The 20336-nt window shown below is 36.2% G+C and overlaps 2 protein-coding genes across 5 annotated transcripts; one reads left to right on the top strand and one right to left on the bottom strand.

The window, feature by feature from the left end:
* Positions 1 to 387: 387 nt before the first annotated feature.
* LOC103993966 (uncharacterized) lies at positions 388 to 4092 on the bottom strand. 4 transcript variants are annotated; one of them, XM_009414214.3, is made up of 3 exons: positions 3973 to 4092; positions 2751 to 3286; positions 388 to 1599 (listed from the first exon to the last, which is right to left on the bottom strand). In XM_009414214.3, exons 2-3 carry the CDS (start codon positions 3153 to 3155, stop codon positions 811 to 813), a joined length of 1194 nt encoding a protein of 397 aa, XP_009412489.2. In that variant the 5' UTR covers positions 3156 to 3286; positions 3973 to 4092; the 3' UTR covers positions 388 to 810. The 4 variants fall into 4 exon arrangements, with proteins under 4 accessions (XP_009412489.2, XP_009412491.2, XP_009412490.2 ...); XM_009414216.3 differs by having other exon boundaries at positions 3809 to 4079; XM_009414215.3 differs by having other exon boundaries at positions 3685 to 4079.
* A 9091-nt stretch (positions 4093 to 13183) lies between these two features.
* Positions 13184 to 19879, top strand: LOC135680618 (protein WVD2-like 3). Its single transcript, XM_065194662.1, has 7 exons — positions 13184 to 13339; positions 14963 to 15410; positions 15923 to 16011; positions 16092 to 16185; positions 16271 to 16342; positions 18452 to 18562; positions 19406 to 19879. Exons 2-7 carry the CDS (start codon positions 14967 to 14969, stop codon positions 19673 to 19675), a joined length of 1080 nt encoding a protein of 359 aa, XP_065050734.1. The 5' UTR covers positions 13184 to 13339; positions 14963 to 14966; the 3' UTR covers positions 19676 to 19879.
* Positions 19880 to 20336: the final 457 nt, after the last annotated feature.

Below are 20336 nucleotides of genomic sequence, written 5' to 3' on the forward strand. Positions count from 1 at the left end.
CCCCAAAATATGCTGATTGGGGCATTGTTTGAGTTTACTCAACATATGAACTTGCTGTTACAAGTGTTCATTATAATTGTCCTTTGATAAAAAGTTATTGCTCGATAAGAAGTTTAGAGAACAGTATGTAATTATATAAGAAGATAAAAGAACATTTTGACCATCTGAGAGATAGGAGGACTAGAAGAGGAGGAGGTATTCTAATCCAATCTCCTAAAAGCTTTGGCAGAAAATAATGCAAAGAAATGATATGTTGGCAACTCTTCTTTAGCAAAAACTTCACAAGAAGATGAACATCATCTGTAAGATTTAGATTCTTTATCAGAATGTATTATCAATGTGTTACTAAATGCTACACATTTATATTCTTCTAAATGGACACTAAATGTAACTCCTAAACAGTACAAATCCTCCATAGGCAACCCTCAGAGATGCAATTGCTTCACCAAACTATGGAATAGTTGACCATACATTTGTGTGGAACTCTGCCAACAGAAGCAACTTGACATAATTCAGCTGAGAAACCAACATCAAAAGCAACACAAATTGCTCTGCATTAAATTCCACTTTAGAAACAGAAAATATCAGCTTATTGCAAGAACCAGCGCTAAATGCTAGATAAAAAAATATCTACATATATGTTACAACAAGAGTCTAGAAAAGAACTGCTTTCCAGAAACTCCAGCATTCTTATCGACAGTATAACCGTTCACTATAAACAGATTGAAACTATCTAAATGCCAGTTCTGGAAATGATCTTCACAGAAGTTTAAGACGTACCTACGAATTCTATGATCCTGAACAGAGAACTTAAGCAGATAACAGGTGCCTCAGATGAAGTAAATGTTCTTCATTAGATATATTGAGAGAGAGACGAAGATTTGTTAGAAGTGATTCTTGCTCCCAACTCAAGGGACCAGAGGCATGCAAAGCTTGCATAGTATATTGGTATGCTTGTAGCTCTAATTCATGGACATTGGCAGCTAATTCATCTCCAGATTTGCTTTGATACTCTTTCCCTTCTATTGGGCATGATGATATGGCATCATCAAAACTATCCAATGCAGTATCTTTACAGTGTTCTCTGAGATTTTGATAACTATATCCTGGATACTCATTACCACTACAACTAGCAACAGAGCATTCAATATCCTCTTCAGTGACTGCTAAAGGTATTGAAGATGAATTCACGACATGATTGTTAGTGAACCCCTTGTCAGCATTCATCTGAGGAAATGTGGTGGTTCGATCTTTATTGGATTTGTGCAGGAAATGCTCAGCAACTATATCTTTCGAGAAAGAGACACAATCTACCTTTTTAGGCAGTGATCTTGTAGATAACTTATTTGATTTGTCTGTGCTGGATTTCCTTTTCCATTTGGTTCCTCCAACTAAATTAACAGGAGAGAAGCCACAGTGAGAGTTGAGATTCCTCTTCCCAGCTTTGATAGGCGAATTGCAGCTGGCACGCTTTTGCTTACATCTCTGTCCAGGTGAAGCTTGTTTGTCAATGCCTTGACTTGCACCACAATCCAATTTTCTTGCAGAATTGGAGCTAGATGGGATGTAATCATAGCCAAATTGCTTCCCCTTGATTCCCTGAACAACACAGAACCATTCATTAGAGGTCAACAAGAAAATTTAAAAAATGGCAAAGGCAAATCAGCTGCAGTGATCAGAAGCATCTGAAGTTCTAAACAAGACTAGGTATTCCCAGGTGATGCTTTTGATTAAACTTTTTCTAGTTTCGTACATCAATCATGGTTTCTATACCAATCCTTATTTATTATTGTTATTTTTTCAGTGATATCAGGCTCAGTATACAAAAACACATTGGGCCATCCGGTATGTGTATTACACTAATTAAAATTACCAGTTCCTTTGGTAGCACTGACCAGATTTTTAGTAACATGTCTAGAAAATAAGATGATAATATTTATACATAATGAATCCTTTAAAGATCATGCGCAATGTTGTGTTAATTGAACTTCTTTCAGAACTCAGCCATTAAGCATGATGTTAGCACTATCTTTATATGCTGTCAAAGCAGGGAGCTCCAGGCACATGGATGCTCAATGTGAAGGTTTAAGCGAAAAAATGAACACTTTGTCAAGAACTTACCAGGTATAACTGAATACAATTAATTAAAGAGGAGAATCAGGAGAGTATATTGATGGTTCGTAAGTAAATTTACATTGTGAAAATGAACGATCAAGCAACAAAAATGGATACTGATTTCTCAAAGATACAATTTTGAATGAGACCCTGCTGTACATATCTGATGCATACCTAATGGTAGTTTTTCAAAACCTTTGTCCTGGATGCGATGCAGAATATTGACTTAATATTGCTAGACCAAATGTGTCTGTCTATGTTCGTGTGAGAGAGAAAGATGGAATCAGTTAAACGAATATGATAAACAATGGATAAACCCAAGTAAAGTCATGTTTGAGTATAGATCATTTATACTGACGCTTGAACAGAAAGAATTACAGTGCCAACATAACCTACAAATTTCCCATAATCACAAATTGGAGCGCTAATCCTGGAAGGCCAACTTTACCAATTAACAGATGAAGGAAGAATCTTTCAGCAATTTCAGCATTAATTTTGTATTGTCCATTAAACTAACACCGTATCTATCGCATTCATACGAAAAGGAGCAAGGATATTACTGAAATGGATAATCAGAAAAAAGGGAAGAAAAAGGAGTAGAGAAACAAGAATGCGTTGAAGCATCTATCTGTTACCATGTCAATCATAAGCCATTGGTTGTTCTGCCAAGCTTGTGGAACTCTTAGGTCAGACACACTGTGTTCTTGAAGTTGGATGGAACCAAAGAGTTTGATCACAATGCGATCTTCTTTTATGACTTTCATGACCTTCCCAACTCTCCAAGCGCAGAGATCAAGCACCTCAGCTATGCCACCAACAACCAAACGAAGCTCTCTGCGATCCTGTGGCGGTGGGGAAGGCCTAACGTCCCCCTCATGCACTGTTTCGACCACAGGCTTCCCATCGGAACTATGAAACAACTCATATCTTACAGTATATGTGTATCCATTTAGCGAGGTAATTTTAGCAGGAAACCAAGAACCATACTGCTCCTCCTTACTTCTCAACACCTCCACCCTATCGCCTTCTTTGAACTTCATGATGCCAGTATAATATAACTCAGCCTTCCTCGTGCCAGATTGAACGATCAAAAGTGATAGCGAATACGAACAATCATTCTCTCAAAAATCTTCGGTGATCACCAGTGTTTCGAGGAAGATACCCTTTAAACCTGATGAAAAGTGCATGAAATGCATCAGCTTGTCCCATTAATTCCAAGCATATCGACATAAAAGACGCTACAAATAGCAGATCTGGCTACTAGATATTTGCATATGAACTCAAATCTTGGGATAATTGCAAATTAGTTGATGGCATAAGCAATTATTCCTCTGAGCCGAAACAAGTCTTGCAACAAGATGAACAAAAGATGTAAATAACTGCTGAAGAACTCAATAACAAGATGACAAATACAACACATCGATAGCTAATAGTTCACAAGACCGAGCACCATTCACCAGGGCGACAACGTGAAACGGATGAGAAGAGGAGGGGACGGGGGCAGTGAGTTAGCATTCAACTACCACGAGAAAGCAATACAAGAAGCCCATTCAAAAGGGAAGAACATACCACAAAAAGCCTAACGACCACTCAAGAAACGATCTTTAGCAGCTCCAAGCATACCGCGACAGGCAAAAGAAAAAAGGAAAAAAAATTCCAACTTTGAAACGCGAAATCAAATAAGAACACGAACTTTTCACCCAATCAATCTTCAATTTGAGATTTTGGGCAGGGAGACTAGAGGAGAAGCTGGATTCCAAGCAAAAGACACAGAAAGATCGGATCTTTTGCACATTCTTGTGTGCCCCGGACCCGAAACAGATCGAGCAAAATGGAAGATTACGATCGGGGACTGACCGAAGACGATCGGAAAGGGATTACGACGCTTATTTTTGGGGCCGAGGCCGCGTATTGTGGGAAAACAGCGTGTTGTTTCGCTCCAGAGATAGGCTGTTTTGGTCACAATTCAGAAGAAAAGGAAAATAAAAGACATTAAATTAGTTCCAGTTTTCTTATTTTCTTCAGTTCTCACTCCTCATGACCAAATTTATTTATCACTAGGAAATATGTTTTGTTTTCCCATTTAGATAGAGAAAAAAAAGTTTTTTGTTTGGTAGTGCACAAAAAAAAAAACTCTTTCAAGTTTCCTAAATATTATATTAAATTATGTAAAAAATAATATCAAGATTTATCGACTATGTATATAAATAATAAAAATAATAAGATGTAAATTATATTAATATGTATCTGTATAGCAATTTACCCTACACAAGATAGTGAAGGAGGACTAAATATATTAAATTTACAACTCGTTATACTATTTATAAAATTGAGTTAAATCGGAGATCGAACTCATTCGAACCTGGTATTGCTTTGATGCACCGGATAATCGACACGATTTAATTTCATCTCAAAGGTATAAGCTTATTTTGGGAGCCGACGTGACAATCGTGAGGGGTAGTTGGAGTGGAGGAAGGCTCAACAAATACAATCCTGAGATGTTGCTTATTCGCTTGAGGTGGAATCTGTATCGTCCCGTGGGGTGCCTTAGCTTTGTTGATATTCCTACACAAGCAATCAGTATTCGAGGATGATCATGATTCGTTCCCTACAATGGTAAAGTTAATAGTACGTGAGGATAATAGAGATCGTTGTCGTCCGTCCCCCCCTTTAGGTTTTGGGAACCAACTTTTATACTTGAGCGGTTGGTGGAGGGAGATCAATGGCTAATTAGGGTGGCTTCGTACTTTCTTCAAGGGCTTATTTATGTCGACTCCTGGTTGGTACATCTCCCTATGACGTGTTGCTAGTGAAGACTGACTATAGAGATGTCGTTTTGTCAGGCCTAGCGCCTAATCGGGATAAACAAACGATAATTACTTACACTAGACGATCGAAAAAAGAACGACTATAAGGGCATCGTTTATCAAGGCAAGCGCCTATTCCGATATAAGCAGACGACGGTCGCCTGTACCAAACAACAACAAAAAACGAGGAAATGAGCTTTATCGTCAGGGATTAATGCTCTCTGTAGTTAGTTCATGTGGTCTTTCTCAAAATCTTGATTAGCATGGGGTGAAAGGTCACACCCCTATGAATGACCGCGGGGGAAAGGAGGCGCACAGGTTCTCCAACCCACATCGATATCTAGATGACAATGATATGCGGGATGAGTTAGCGAGTCAATACTTAGTAATTACTTTTCCTATCCCAACCCATCTCCAATATTTATTTAAACAATCTATAAGGGTTATGAATTCCCCATTAATAGGACGTTTACAAGAAAAAAATTAAAAGCAATGCACATAGTTACCCTCCTAACATAAGAAAATGACACTATATAAGCTAAATTAGATGTCGAATAAGCCATCAAGTCTCTCATGATGAATGTTGTACAAAGCTTCACGTTTAATTCTAGGGGGGATGCACTTTTTCCTTTTTTTTCTTTCTTTATTTGAGGAACTCATAAAGAACTTAGGCATGGAGTAATTGAACTTGGGGAAGAATGCCCACAATACCTTTCCTTTTTTTTTTTTTTTCTAAAATAAAATAATTAACACAAGTTAGGTTTAGGTATATGGGTGGGTGGTAACGGATCGGATCTGTTGGGGATACCTAATTAATCCACCCCTCTTAGGTATCCATTAATATAGGGAGGCATTAAAGTTGAATTAGGATTTCATAACTTGACTAGTAAGTTAGGTTAAGATTTAGATAAAATTAACAATTATTTCTCGTTTTTATGATATTTTGTAAATAATTTTGAGTATACATATTTTTAGATATTAATGGGCATGTCTTATTACCATAATAAGATTTTTTTCACTGTCTATAATATCCTGTCTATAATATACCACGAACATATTATTTTTCAAACTCTAGAAATGATCAAGTAAGATCAAGAATATCATGTTTATGACAAATAATTTTTTTATTTTTTAAATATATATTTATTATTATTTTATTTTTATTTTGTTCATGAACGACACATCAATGTTAATATTCATATGTATAACATATGATAATATGATATCTTACAATAGCATAGAAATCCTATCAGCAAATAATTTCACTAATTATGGTTCATTCTGTTCTCATCACAAGAAAAATAAAATTCTATGGAATTAAATACCTTGAAAGTATTTTGACTTTCATTTCTTCAATTTTTAATGTGGAGAATTTATTACTAAATTAATTATAAAAATATTTTCTAAGAAATAGATGCATTTCGAAAATTAATTAATTAATTAATTATAAGAAGGGATTCTTAGTTCTTATTCATCGAAAGAGTAGAGTGGATCGAGTGAAGAAGAATAGACTATTTGGATTAATGTATGCAAAGACCGCTATTATTAGTCTAATCAGCACCAATTAAAGCTATAGCCTTTCATCATTCAATGTATGGAATATTGCAAAGAGAAAAATGTGATGCAAGTGTTAAATGCGAGATTTGCTCAAAAGACCCAAAGCAGAGATCTGCTGCAAAGAAATGCCATTTTTCGTATAATTAAAATTGATTGTAGGTTTAAATATGTTTTAGGATTTTAAATGAATCTTTATATTATAACACATATATTATTATAGTTATATTTTTGGTAATGTTATATATGATTTTAAGATAATATCTTTTTAATTTTAAGAGATCTGGCTTTTAACTGCGTGCGAACCCAAGTTGTAATCTCAGCCGTTAGATTTGAATATTAATTTAATCTTAGCCGCTCTCCAGTTGATCTGTCAACAACGGCAGTCCTCGCTCGCTCGAGGAGAACCCGACCTGACCGATGGTCACCGTTGTCTCCACCTCCGTCGTCCTAAACCCTAACCCTGCCTTCTTCCCTCCTCCGCGTCAGGCCGCGGCCCTCCTTTTCCCTTCTCTCTGATTCCACCCGAACACTCTCCTCCCTCCTCGCCCTCGCCCTCTCTGCCTCGAGGATCGTCCTCTCCTCCGCCCGCCCCCTCGAGGTTCTGCTAAGCTGGTTCCCCAACATCCCTTGGGACCGGCAGCGACTCTCAGCGATCAGAGACCTCGGCGACCCATATCTCAATCTCTTCAGGAACATCATCGCGCCCGTCTTCGATACGCTCGTTGTCAGTCCTCTTCTGGCTTTTGCTGTCTTGGGAACTCTTGGATCGATCTTGAACAATAGCAGGGGGATGTACTGAAAATGGCGATGGAAAGAGGTTCCTTTTTCGTCTTCCACTGATATCTTCTTTTATGTGTTGGATTATGTTGATCAAATACATGCAATCCATGACCTTCCATTGGTAAAGATGTATAGTCTTTTGGTAGAATATCCTGAGACATGCTATAGAACTAAGATTATCTGCACCATGTTTTTTTTTTTTGTGTTATCGTGCTCATACAGCTTTCATATATATGACTTAATATATTTAAAAATTAATCTTGTATTATTGGCAGTTCTTGTAGATTTTTTTGAGTTAATGTATAGTATTTATGTGAGACTTGGTAATGAAAATGTGCTTCAATTAGCTACCAGGATTCTATGACAAAATAAAAAAAGAAGCTTTTATGATGATTCTATGGTAAATTAGTTGGTAATGACATCATTTTCGAAAGTCAAAGCAGATTAATTCAAGCATGTTGGGTTAGAATAACCTCTTTATCTAGACTGTATTAACCTTCTCTAGATTTTTTTCTCATAAGCTTGACAATGTAGGTTAAATACAGAAGCTTGAAGGTTAAAGGAATTAGTCCAGGTCAGGGATAATTCAACCCATCTGATTAACCTGGAACCAAACTCTTGCCTTGGCTTTCCATCTTTGCAATCCATTCAAAAGTATGTGGGTCAAGTTGTTGCCTCAAAATGATGTTTGTGACTGGTATAAGATCATTGTAACCATACATTGGAAGGTTGAAATGGATACTCAATAATAATAACAACAAAGCCATAAGTCAAAGGTTAAAATGGATAAATAATATTTTTTATGTTGTCTGATAAATCTTTTATATGTTTATGTCCATTTGTCTGATTAAATTGTTTTAGCTACACAACTTGACCTAGAGGATGTAGAATGACTTGATCTGCCTAAGCTTAAAGGGACAGCAAATTCTCAAATAAAATTAAGATTTTTATTTTTGTCATTATTTTTTTTTTAAATATTTGCTATCTGTATATGCTTTGTTTTCTTTCGACTCTAAGCTTCCCTGAACTCTGGTCTAGTTAAAATGAAACCAAAGTTGATTTTGGCTTCGTGATGACTAAGACTAATACTAATGTGTTCAAATTTTCTTTCCTCTACATGCTAAAACACATCAGGTGTAATTTGTTACTATTTATATTGTAGATGCTAACCTTTCTGTAGTGCTTCATTGAGATCTTTGACTTTGGTGTTTTAGTCTGAGAAAACTGTTCTATTGAAGTTGATTGTTTTGTACTGTAAGGATTTTCATTACTCTCCATTTCTTATTTGTGGTATTCAAGATGAAATAGAACATCAAGCTGAGAACTCATCACAAACATAAAATGCACTTCAGTTGATTATTCTCATTTATCAAATTAAATTTGGTGTAAAAAATGTATATGGTGTGCCAGAATACATTATTTGCTTTTGGTAAGTTTAGGATTGATCGAACCACTGCTTTTTTATCCTTTGATTTAGGCTGAGAGTGCCTCACTGCTGAAGGAAAGAACCGGCAGCCTTATATATTGTCTGATTCCTGCCTTTGCTTTTCTCCTCCCTGATTAGTAATGATATTTTTGATGTCTTGCACTAGTTGTCCAACTGGTGGAAACCAAGCATCCACCAATATTTAATCCCTTCTGCATATTGTTAAGTTTGATATAAGCAAATGTACATGCTTCCAAACCCATATCTGATTTGGTAAAACTGTTTAAACTATTTTCATTTGTCTTTGTCTTTTATACTGTAAACAGTGGCTAATGCTGGTCTTATTGAATTCTCTCTACCTGCTTGTTAAGACCTTCAAACTTGTCCTCAAGCTTGTTGAACCGGTTGTCGAACCTATCTTATCGATTACCGAGTTGCATCATCATCTTCTTCATTATCACCAGTCCCTAAGGTCTTTCCCTTCAACTCGAGCATTGATGGCGGATGTATCTATTATGATCCTTGTTAAAGATAGTGCCTACATTTGTCATCACTATCTTTCTCAATCTAAGTCTCTGTCATCTCAGTCATCTGGTTACAAAGTCATTGCATGTATATAGACCTAATGCCAACTGGTCTAATTCTACTTGAATTTCATCTTCTAGACGCAATAAAATAAATCCTAAATTACTAATCAACTAACAAAATTTCATGATAAGACTGTTATAATGTTTCACCTTTGCCGATGCGTCTGCCAAGAGTTGAATGTTATTCATTGTTATTCACCCTTTTTGTATGACATTATGAAATTCTGGATTTCTTAAGAAAAAGGTTTTGACTTTTGAGATTCTACTTTTAGTTGGAATTGTTCCTGAATTCCAATTAAAGGGAAAACTTGTGTTTGATCAGAGGATTCGAAGCATGAGATGCATAAGTAATAGGGCATTTAAATTCTAGGATTTGGAAATTTCATCGGTGTCCTTATAATTTGAATCATAGCTAGAATTTGGAGGGTGAGATTTAGAAGATAAGATTTGTGTACTAGTTTTTAAGATGTTCACTTCAAGCTATGAAATCTTTGTATTTAGTCTGGTTTTCGACTTGAATCGAAGGGGTGAAAAGTCTTGATTAAATTTCAAGAACATAATGAAAATCCCACAAAATTCTCATATACCAAATGGGATCGCTTTATTAGAACAACCTTACCATTGCATGTAACATCCTAATTTTCTGTTTGCAATATGTGCCATCAATTTCATCCAAGATTCTTGCATATCAATTATTTGTATAATCCTCTCCCATTTCATCAATTTATCAATGTGGTACTTCTCAAGTCATTTAGTCAAATTATGGTGGTCCAAATCTAGTGGTCATGTCTTGGGTACACATTTTTCTTGAAAATTTTGATGAAAGAACCTCCATATCACATCCTACCTTCCACTATCGCCCACTAGATGGAAAGAAGGTCACCTTCATAGAAAACCTGAGAAATAGAAAGAATAGTGTAGGCTATGTTCGTAGTTATCAGAACCGAATTATCCTACCTTCCACTCTCCCCCACTAGATAGACACAAGGTCACCTCCATGGGATACCTGAGAAATAGAAATAATAATGTAGGCTATGTGCATAGTTTTTATAACCGAATCATTCATCAACCCGACCAAGCTTTTCGTTCACCAAATCCGATTGGAATTGGGTCAATAGATGGGACTATCTATTTAGTAAAAGAATTGTGGATACATTTTTCTTTTTCCTCTCTCTCTCTCTCTCTCTCTCTCTCTCTCTCTCTCTATATATATATATATATATATATATATATATATATACTTTTCTTCTTCTTGACTCTTTTCTTTTTGTCTTGAGACCTCTCTTCTTTGATACTGTGTTTAAGGACACTCATGCTTAGAATTTTAGAAAGTAAAAGTGGATTCCCTTGTTTAGTTCTTGACTTTCTTATGACTCATAACTACTGAAGTTCTTCAATTTAACATGCAATTCTGAATATGGCACCTATCATAATCCTATATCCTTCTAGTAAATAGAGTTTTGGCATTTAACAACTGGTAGCTGAATCATTTCTTTGCAACTAGTCTTTGTTGGTGGAAGTTGATTTCTACTAATTGTTATAGTCTCAACTTCTAATCTGATTTGATAAATGTGGGGGTTGTGAAAACCTAGAGGACATGATTACAGTAAGCCTAACAACATCCACAGTTGATGTGAATCAGAAAGTGTTTTTATCTTTATTTTTTGCAGGAAAAAGAGAGGGCAATTTTTGGACACATGTCAAATCCAACTCATAGAGTGCAACTATCAAAGGCCAGAAAGAGATTGAACATGATCGGCTTGAAGAATATTGAGCCAATGCTACTGACATAGGCTTGAAAATGGCTACTGGTACAAGCTCATTAACCTATGATTGAGATTGATGTCACTCGAGTGGGTTCCTAAACCCAACAAGCCTCAATATATAAATATCGCTTTATTGCGTGTGAGGTAATCATTACCCTTATACCTACATAGTTGACATCTATTTATTGCATCTGAGGTAGTCTTTCTGCCGTAGTCGACATCTGTTTTATCTTACTATTTACTCAAAATTTGATGATAAGTAAGCACAATTTTATTTTATTCCTCTCCATCATTCTTCTTTCATTACTCTTCCATATTATCCTGTCTGCCCTTCGTCCTTTTCTTCCTTCCATCTCTAATCCTCCAATCAAGTATAACATATTTCTTCTTTTTTATAGGTGAGTAAATTTTCTTTTAAAACTTGTGTTCAGTCCTAAGAGATACTGGATTTTTACTCGTGGATTAAAATTCTTAAACATCACACACATATTGCACATCTGAACACCGTCTGTTTCAACTGTTGTCTGCAAAATTTTATTTGAGAAAAGACAGAAGGAAAGTTGTCATTAAATCAGGTCATATTACTTGACTTTAGCTAATGTTGCACTAAGATCTGATAAGGAAGAAGACAAGTATTAAGTGCTTCACAAGAGGATTTATTTGGTCTCATCAGGAAGACCAAGAGCTGCCATTAAATGCAACCTATTCATCCTTTGGCCTGATAAGAATACTATACAGCGAAAGCCAACCTAATACTCTCCCTCCCTCTCAGCATGATATGCCATTATTATAAGGGTTAGGAAGTACAAATCAGAGGGCTTTGTCCCTGAGGCAAGCTACTGCTCCCCATACTGACTCGAGCTTTCTGCTCGTGTGGATGTGATTTAGAGCTGCATTGAAGAATAATTTATCGGAACCCATCCAAAGCCTTGATTGGACCGATGAAGCCATTCGGATCACAAGAGAACCGACCGACCCGGTCCAAACAGGTGATAACTACACGAGAACAATCCAGCTGGCAACCTAAGACGGTACTAGAATGGTGACAGCAGGTGGAGGGGACGTCCAATCAGTGGGACTCTTTTAACTGGTCCCGAAGGGTCCCCCAAGGACGGGTGAGGTGGGCGGGTGGGAGAGAGAGGGTTCATATTGCCAGGTGGCGTCACTCTCCCATTCTATTTGATTACGGCAGACTCTTAGATATTAAAAATATCAAATTTATATCGAGAATAAAAACTAGTATAATATTCTTTTAAAATCCAAAAACAATTAATTAGTGTCCTTAGCACGTATGCCAACGAATTCAAATTAAAAAAAATATCTTTTTTTCCAACAATAAATATTTATCATTTTTTTGAGTTTTGTACAAATAATACATGTACTTTTATTATTTCTATTTGATAATTAAGAAAATAATATTTTTGTCAACTTTCAAATTCGTAGACAAAAGGATTAGAAGAGACGTGGATGCAACCTCAAATTAAATAGAAAATTATTTGAAGCTAAAGTTAAGGTGTCAGAATATACCACTGTATTTGTTAATGTAAAGTCAACAACTCTATTACAATAAAATGATATATTATATATATAATATGCATTTTCGCCTTTTTAATTTCATTTATATGGATAATCGGTGAGGAAGGTTAAGGGTAATATATGGCAATGTAAACCTACCAAACCGTTACAGCCTTTGTTTCGTACAAGGGAACTGCTTTAATTGATCGATGGCACATCTGTAATTTCAGACCAGTGGTTGATGAGTTCCCGTCGCAATGAATTCAATGACGCGGCGTGCGTTGCAAAGGATTAGAACAAAACCAAAACCTTTTCCCACTCGATCGACCGTGACCACCTATTTTACCTACTTCTCCTACGATTGAATCGTTGTGAGGCCCACCTGAAGACACGAATAAAGGAAGAGGTGAGAAAGAATGTAAAACGAAAAGGGGTAACAGAGTTAGTTTCGAGCGGATTATGAGGGATTAGTTCGTGCGTCGGGCGATATGATGACCGGTTTATCCAGGTCCCGTCACCGCTTCAGCTTACCCGACACACTTGATATGACCCACCGGCCCCGTTTACCTCGGACTCGAACGCAACACCTCGCGAGAGCTGTCTCGCCGGCCGTTAGTTGACGACGTTAAACTAGGGCCGCTATAAATATCGGACAAAGCTCAACGTCGTCTCCTAGAGCCGGAGGCGGACGAGAGGAGGGTCGTGGCGCCCGCGGCGGCGGCAGAGGAGGAGGTGGAGGAGGAGGGAAGCGAAGGATCCCGGAACGGACGAACGCCATATTCCAAGGCATTACTTTCTTACCTTGAGTCCCTCCTTTCGTTTTGACCATTTCCTCTTTGTGAATCGAATGCACGAGCTGTTCGATCGCGATTATCGAGGGGTCGATTGGTTGACGTTTGGGTTCTCCTGTTCTTTGTTCGGATTTTTCGCTACTACTTTCTCGACTGGGGTTTTTCTGATTCTTAGGGTGGCAAAATTTGAGATTGCGCCTTGACATTTCTTGCGGAATGTGGTTTTCTCGGCCACCCGTTTTGAATCCATCTTTTGAGCGTTGCGTTCAAAATAGACGAAGATAACGTTGCCTTTTCCATTCCACTTCGCTAAAATGATATTGTTTCTTGGGCCTAATAAGATGAGCCCGCCAGCACTGTTTCTCTTTCCGAGAACCGGATAAGTGCGCTGTTACTTTCGTCTGATTCCCCTTCAATTCTTTTTTTTAATCTTTGGATTGGTTTGGGTTAAGTTATTGCCCTCAGGGGTAGTGTTTGTGTTAATATTGTTTTCGATCGGTGATGTTTATTGCGCGTTGATGGCCACAAAGAATTTTTTTTGAATGCACACGGTGTTAACTGATAGATTCTTTAATTAGTTTGTATGAAATGGCTAATTTTTATAGTCTATGGCATGAAAGTGATGGGGAAATGAAATATAGTCAGGGAAGCATTTCTTCAAGGGCTATTAGCTTGTTGAACGTAAAAAAACTGTATTCTTTAATTGAATGCTTCAGGCGTGGGATAGACTAGTCATGATTACTGATGAAACTAAAATCCTTCCTATGCGTTTCTGTCGCATAAACTTGTATTCCACAGAAAATTATTCTTTATTCAAGTTTTTGCTTACGGTAGTCCCACTTTCCCACATCTTTGTCCTGAAAATTTTGGGGAAAGAAATTGAAACAATGATTTTTCTTCACTAATTTGAGAAATAGACTTGGATTATACTTTCTAAAGCTAATTTTGTTCGCCACATATGGAGTCTGCTAGTAGATGTGCATGATTCATTTTGGCTTTGCATATTCTTGGTTTTATACAGAAAAAAGCTTGAAACCGTATCTCGTTTCCTTTGCCTCATAGGATTAATATTAGGAGCTGTTTGCTGTTCCAGTAATTCTATTTTTTCAGCTAAATTTTCATGAGACAAAAATGAGTGTTTCTGATTGTGGTCGAGATTATGGAATGCATTATATGCTATATAAACTGGTATATTGACCAATTTTTTGCGCATTAAACTGATATTATGCTGTTTTGAGGATGAGCATATTCTTTTCCCCTTTCAAACCAAGGTCTACCTTGTGGAAGATGATAATGATACTATCAGGACTACCTCATGCAAAATGTTCAGGCACCATGTCAAGGCACCCCCCCATTAAACTTATAGATGCATGGTTCTCCCTTTCTAGATGTCTGATTTCTTTTTAACTTAATTGTTAAACACCGTAAAGGTATTATTGCAACTACCTGAAGGAATATGTTCAGGTGCCCCCATGAAACTTATCTTTTATTTGATATGCAAGGGAAGATCTTTCTAGATGTTTGTTTTCTCATTAACTTGTTGTTGAATACTGTAAAGGATTTTCTCTTCTGTTAGCATATTGCAAAGAACTTGATCTATTTGATTTGCTTTTGGCAGAGCAATGGGTAAAGAAATCATGAAAGTGGCTACTGTTGAAAAATCAAATCGTGTTGTTGCTCGTGCATCCAAGAGTAACTCTGATCAAGCTAACGATCTTCCTGGCGAACCTTCAGCAATTATAGAGTCAGATGAAGCTATTAATGGTACACACACTGATGAAAATAAAGGGCAAGAAGTGCCTTATCTTAGAAATGTAAGTTTGGGTCGGGGACGGGACATAGCAGTATACAAGTATAGTGCTCAGAAGATATTAAATCAGAAGAAGCCAGCAGTATCAAAGCCTGCTAATGCTGGAAACCGCACTGTTCCTCAACCATCAGCTGTTGCAACTGAAAAGCATGTTTCAGGTGGAAATCGTGCTTTTGGTGCTGAGGCAACTGCTAGTGGAGACAAAAAGGCTAGAGTAGATGGCCGACAATCAGCAAACATCCTAAGAAATGTTCAGGTAACCTTCATTTCTTGCTTGGGATGTTTATTTCACTTTCACTCATCGGTGATGTCATGCTTCATGCATTCCCTCAATTTGATCTGAACTTAGAAAAATGGATGTGTTTTGTTTCCATTCTAGCATCTGACTTGTAGAATTCATATGCATGACATGTGCATATATATGTATTTTCTTCCATAAGCAGTTACCATGATGTACTTCTACATTTGTTCTTTCTAGCGTCTATCTTGTAATCGTGATGGTGACAAGTTGCACCATAATTTTGACCGTGATGAATCCATTTCTTCATCCTTAAGACACCTTTCCAATTCACAGCATTTGGTTTGGAACGTTAAGAATAAAAGTTGCATTTTGCATGTACCATTTAAACAACATTGGAAATATCACAAGTTGTGATCTCTAATTTTGATCTAGTGATGAGTATTCCTGAAAGCATTTTTCTTTCTGTATGAAGTATATTCAATTATGAAATTAATCATGGCAGTTTTTGGCTTTGTGCTATATTGCAGAGTAATTCACCTCTCATCTCTGTGAAGCCTTTGCAACCTCATGATACAGTGCAACCAGACAATGAGGATTATTGCTCAGTTGCTTCTTCGTATCCTTTTTCTACTTTTATATCTTATCATATCTGCCTTTAGACAGTTTTGTGTTAGTTTTTCTTGAACCATTTCATAGTACTGCAGCATCTGTAAGAACTTTAAAGGGCAAGACAACTGTGGCAGCTGCCCCTACTTTTAGATGCAGTGAGCGTGCAGCAAAGCGGAAGGAGGTACCATCACTATCTGTGTAATGCAATTAATTTGTTATCAACTTAAATCCACAGAGTTTTAATCTCCTTTATCCTCTTACTTCAGTTTTACTCCAAGTTAGAACAGAAACACCAGGCTATGGAAGCAGAGAAAACACAATCTGAAGCTAGGACGAGGGTATGCTTTCTTGCTTCAACTATGTTTCTCGGTATCGGTGCATGAAAAATTAAGCTCTGTGCTATCTTACATCCATCTTGGAATTTCTTTATTAATGCGAGTGCTGCCTGCATGACGTTTATTGTGTAGGCACTAGGCAGAATCCATAAAAACTTAGATACTAAATAATGAGTTCTAGATACTGCAACAATGTATTATTAGGAATCATTCTACAATGTTCTTGCTGAGGATGCCCAGCATGTTCTGTAGATCTTAATTTTTTCCAATAAAAAGGCTTATTTATTATGCTTGTCTTTTTCTGCAATTTAATATGTTCTCCTTTTGTTTTATCTCCCTATTTGGATTGACTGTGTACTGGTCTTTTAATCCATCCAAAATATGCTCAAGTATATTGCTATGTCTCATTAGTCTTTGGAGCAACATACACATACTTTTCACTTATATTTGTCTGTAGGAGCGCTACTGCTTTTTCACACATTTCTATCAAACAAAGGTCACATTTAGAGCCTTCCTGCTATATATGTGTAATAATTATTCACCATCATTTTTATGGTTGGGCAGTTGCTTATGAGACATTAAATATATGAATTCATGTCTTGCAAACTGATAAATTATCTTGCTTTATTTTCTTTACCAGTGAAATGAGAAATCTGATGTAATACTTGCATAAACATACTAATTGACCACTTGAACAAATTCCTAAGAGATATATGACACTTATTGAATGCTTTCTGTAACACACCAATATCTTGATCGCTGAAAATGCACAACTTATTTCCTTTCATACTAACTGTACAAATGAGTAGGTCCCAACTATTTGGTGTTCCCTTGAAATGATTTTTTCTATTTACTGACAGTTTGATATTTCTGATATAACACACATAAGTCTGCTAGTTGGTCACTTTAGCAAATAAAATTTGTTAAATACTTGTTGTAAAGAACTAATATCTGTATCTCTAATATAGCTTTTTATTAAGCTCCAATCAACTATACAAATCATTTCTTTGACCTCTCCTTTCTTGACTGGAAAAAATAAAATCTATTTTTTTTCTTGATTACAAATATGTACCATACGTTTCATACTTCAAGTAGGACATCAATATGTTTTCTTTACCAAACTATTATTTTTATAGCATTCTTTACAGTGGATTACATGTTTGCCACTTATGTGGTTACTTTGTTTTTTCGAGATCTTAGTTTTCCTAGCTGCTATCTTTTAGTCTTATACTTATGGTTGATATGGTAACTTAAATCTCAAATCCCTACAAGCTACACATGCTAGATCTTTGTGTCTATTTACAACAACTTTTTTGTTTCAATTAGGTCAATGGAGAGGTAGAGCTTCATGTCACAGTAAAGTTTCTTTATGATCTAGGTCACTAAGGTTCAAATAAAATAGTTTCTCTGCTTGTATATATATTGACCTTCCGTAGACTTTGTGTAGCCTTGTGCACCGGGCCACCCTCGTACAATATGTCTAAAAATGAAATCTCTTTGTAAATCCATGACCAGGAAATTTGTCTTGGTGATTGTTTTCTTCTTTTTGACAATCAAGAAAAGATTGATTGTCGTAAATGAAGAATATATAGTTCACCTAGAGGGGAGAAAAAAAAGAAACATGCAAGTATACTCATAGATGAAATGCAATTGCAACATTGAGGAAAAAGTCAATGAATTTTTAAATGAAGAAGATGCTGACAATGTGTTATTTTGGATCAATTGGATAATAGGGTAAGTTGATTGTAGTGACAAAAGAGCATGCTTTTGGATTAAGGTAGTTAACTTGAAGGAGGCTTTACTAGAGTGAGGACTTGGTAGGTCAGAAAAAAAGGAAAAGATGAAGTTGATCACTTTTAAAGATTCGGGAAAGCATATTAAAAGTCTTAAACAGAGAGGTTGAATCCAAATATAAGATCCCGATTGATCAGAATCCACAGGTGCTTTTAACATGTGCTTTCTGCACGCATCAGTTACTTTGATCTAGAATGGACATTGTTCTTTCTGCTTCTATCAAACAAAAAAAGAGGTGTACAAGTACCTCCTTTCTTGCTTCATTTTTTTTGCATGAAATGATTACCATTAAGTTTTATATTTTATTATGTTATCCAGGAAGAGAAAGAGGCAGCTCTGAAGGAATTGAGGAAGAGTTTAGTTTTCAAAGCAAATCCAATGCCTAGCTTCTACCATGAGGGTCCTCCTCCCAAGGTTGAACTAAAGAAGGTATGATCCTAAGATTTCACTTAGAGCTCATGTCTCAATTATTCAAGTAAATCAGAAATTATAAAAGCGCAGAAAGTTCGTAATTCTAGCTCCTCAACATAGAATTTTTCATGCTAGTAGCAGGAATCCAGCATTTATCATTGCAATGTTTATCAGCTTGGGTTACCCTCATTATTTATAAACTATATAATTTTAATTGGACAGAAGAACTGAAGCACCAACTTGCATAAATTTGTAAATGGTGTGTTATATCAGGATAGTGTTGCTCAATTTTTTTGTCTCTTCGAGCTAGTTCTTGTTAGTGTGATTTTGATATGATTAATATAACAGGCATAAATATGTTTGAGTGGATATTTCCTCGAGACTAAACTTTAGGGAAAAATGCAAATTTTTTATTCCATGTTACAAGAATTAGATCTTCTAATACAATTGTGATTACAAGGAAAGGACCACACACAAAAAAGCAGGTTCAGACTTCGGAAAAGTTGGCGGTTGAATTTGGTGATTACACCGCATTATATAAACTTCATAGTTCTCTTTCAATGAAATAATGAGTTAGAAAGCATCAGTAGTAAACATTCTCTCTCTTGTTTTTCCAAAGAACACATAAATTTATATTGCTTCAAAAAATGGGTACAACCGTTGCTTGTAGCATCAGAGAATCAAAACAAAGTTAAATATTCCCTTCATCTTGAATCACATATGAAGCACTTTCTTCCTGCTGGTTCATGGCTTAGTCTCTGTGGCTTGAATGCTCTCCCAGTATTGTTTACAAGTAATGCTCTTCTGGAACTAACTATACTTATGGCATAGCTAAGTCAGGGCATTTTCTTTGTTCAAAAGGTACCTCCGACGCGTGCTATATCACCCAAGTTCACTCGAAGAAAGAGCTACAGTGATGCCAGTCCAGCTGGAGAAAACTGCAATGGACTATGCGGTCGATTTCATCGTCATAGTCTGGGCACTAGCACGGAAGCCACCACCATAAGGTTGCAGAACAGCCATAAGAATGTGAAAGGCAAACAAAGTCTCAAATCCGATAGAGAGAGTTCTAAAACCCTTTGTGTCAAGGTTACAGATCAGACAAGAACTGGTGTCACCTTACAGACATGAAGTGTGCTTTTACACGCATAAAGCTTTAAGCTTAACTTGTATCTTACATCAAACAATTGCTGTCATCCTCCATGTCAACATGTATGATGCTGTAAAATCTGTAAGTTATATGTGATGCATGTAACAACCTGAAACTTGATTGGAACTGACTCATCTTGTTCACTTGGTGATAATTTATGTGAAAACCATGAATTGTAAGCAAAACATTTCGTGGATTGAGTTTGTAGAAACTATTGTGGATCTCTCAGTGATACCACCCACTGCATTGGCAGCATTTAAGCCTGCTCTGCCTTCATAGTTTTCTTAGATTTAGTAGGTGTCACCTACAGATCCTTATTTTGGAGGCCTTTTATCGCTTATTAATTGATGTGCACTAATTAGCATGCTGTAACTACCGATCTGCATCAATCAAAATATGTTGTTGAAGCTCCAAAGATAATTAAATGATAAGTTCATATGTTTACTCGTATATATATATATATATATATATATATATATATATATATATATATATATATATATATATATATATATATATATATCCTCCAAAACTCAAAGTAATATTATATTACCAGTAGCATAAACTCTAATTGTCATTGATTACTCCTTATAAAGGATGAATAATGATATTTGAAGTACTTAAAAACTTTAGATATATTTT

This window comes from Musa acuminata, chromosome BXJ1-8, assembly GCF_036884655.1.
Source record: "Musa acuminata AAA Group cultivar baxijiao chromosome BXJ1-8, Cavendish_Baxijiao_AAA, whole genome shotgun sequence".
Taxonomy (NCBI): domain Eukaryota; kingdom Viridiplantae; phylum Streptophyta; class Magnoliopsida; order Zingiberales; family Musaceae; genus Musa; species Musa acuminata.

Coding starts and splice junctions, on each gene's coding strand:
- LOC103993966 (XM_009414214.3), bottom strand. CDS start 3,155: ATGAAGTTCAAAGAAGGCGATAGGGTGGAGGTGTTGAGAAGTAAGGAG. Junction 1,600..2,750: donor AATGGCTTATGATTGACATG/GTAACAGATAGA, acceptor TGTGTTGTTCAG/GGAATCAAGGGGAAGCAATT.
- LOC135680618 (XM_065194662.1), top strand. CDS start 14,967: ATGGGTAAAGAAATCATGAAAGTGGCTACTGTTGAAAAATCAAATCGT. Junction 16,343..18,451: donor AATCTGAAGCTAGGACGAGG/GTATGCTTTCTT, acceptor TATGTTATCCAG/GAAGAGAAAGAGGCAGCTCT. Junction 18,563..19,405: donor CCAAGGTTGAACTAAAGAAG/GTATGATCCTAA, acceptor TTTGTTCAAAAG/GTACCTCCGACGCGTGCTAT.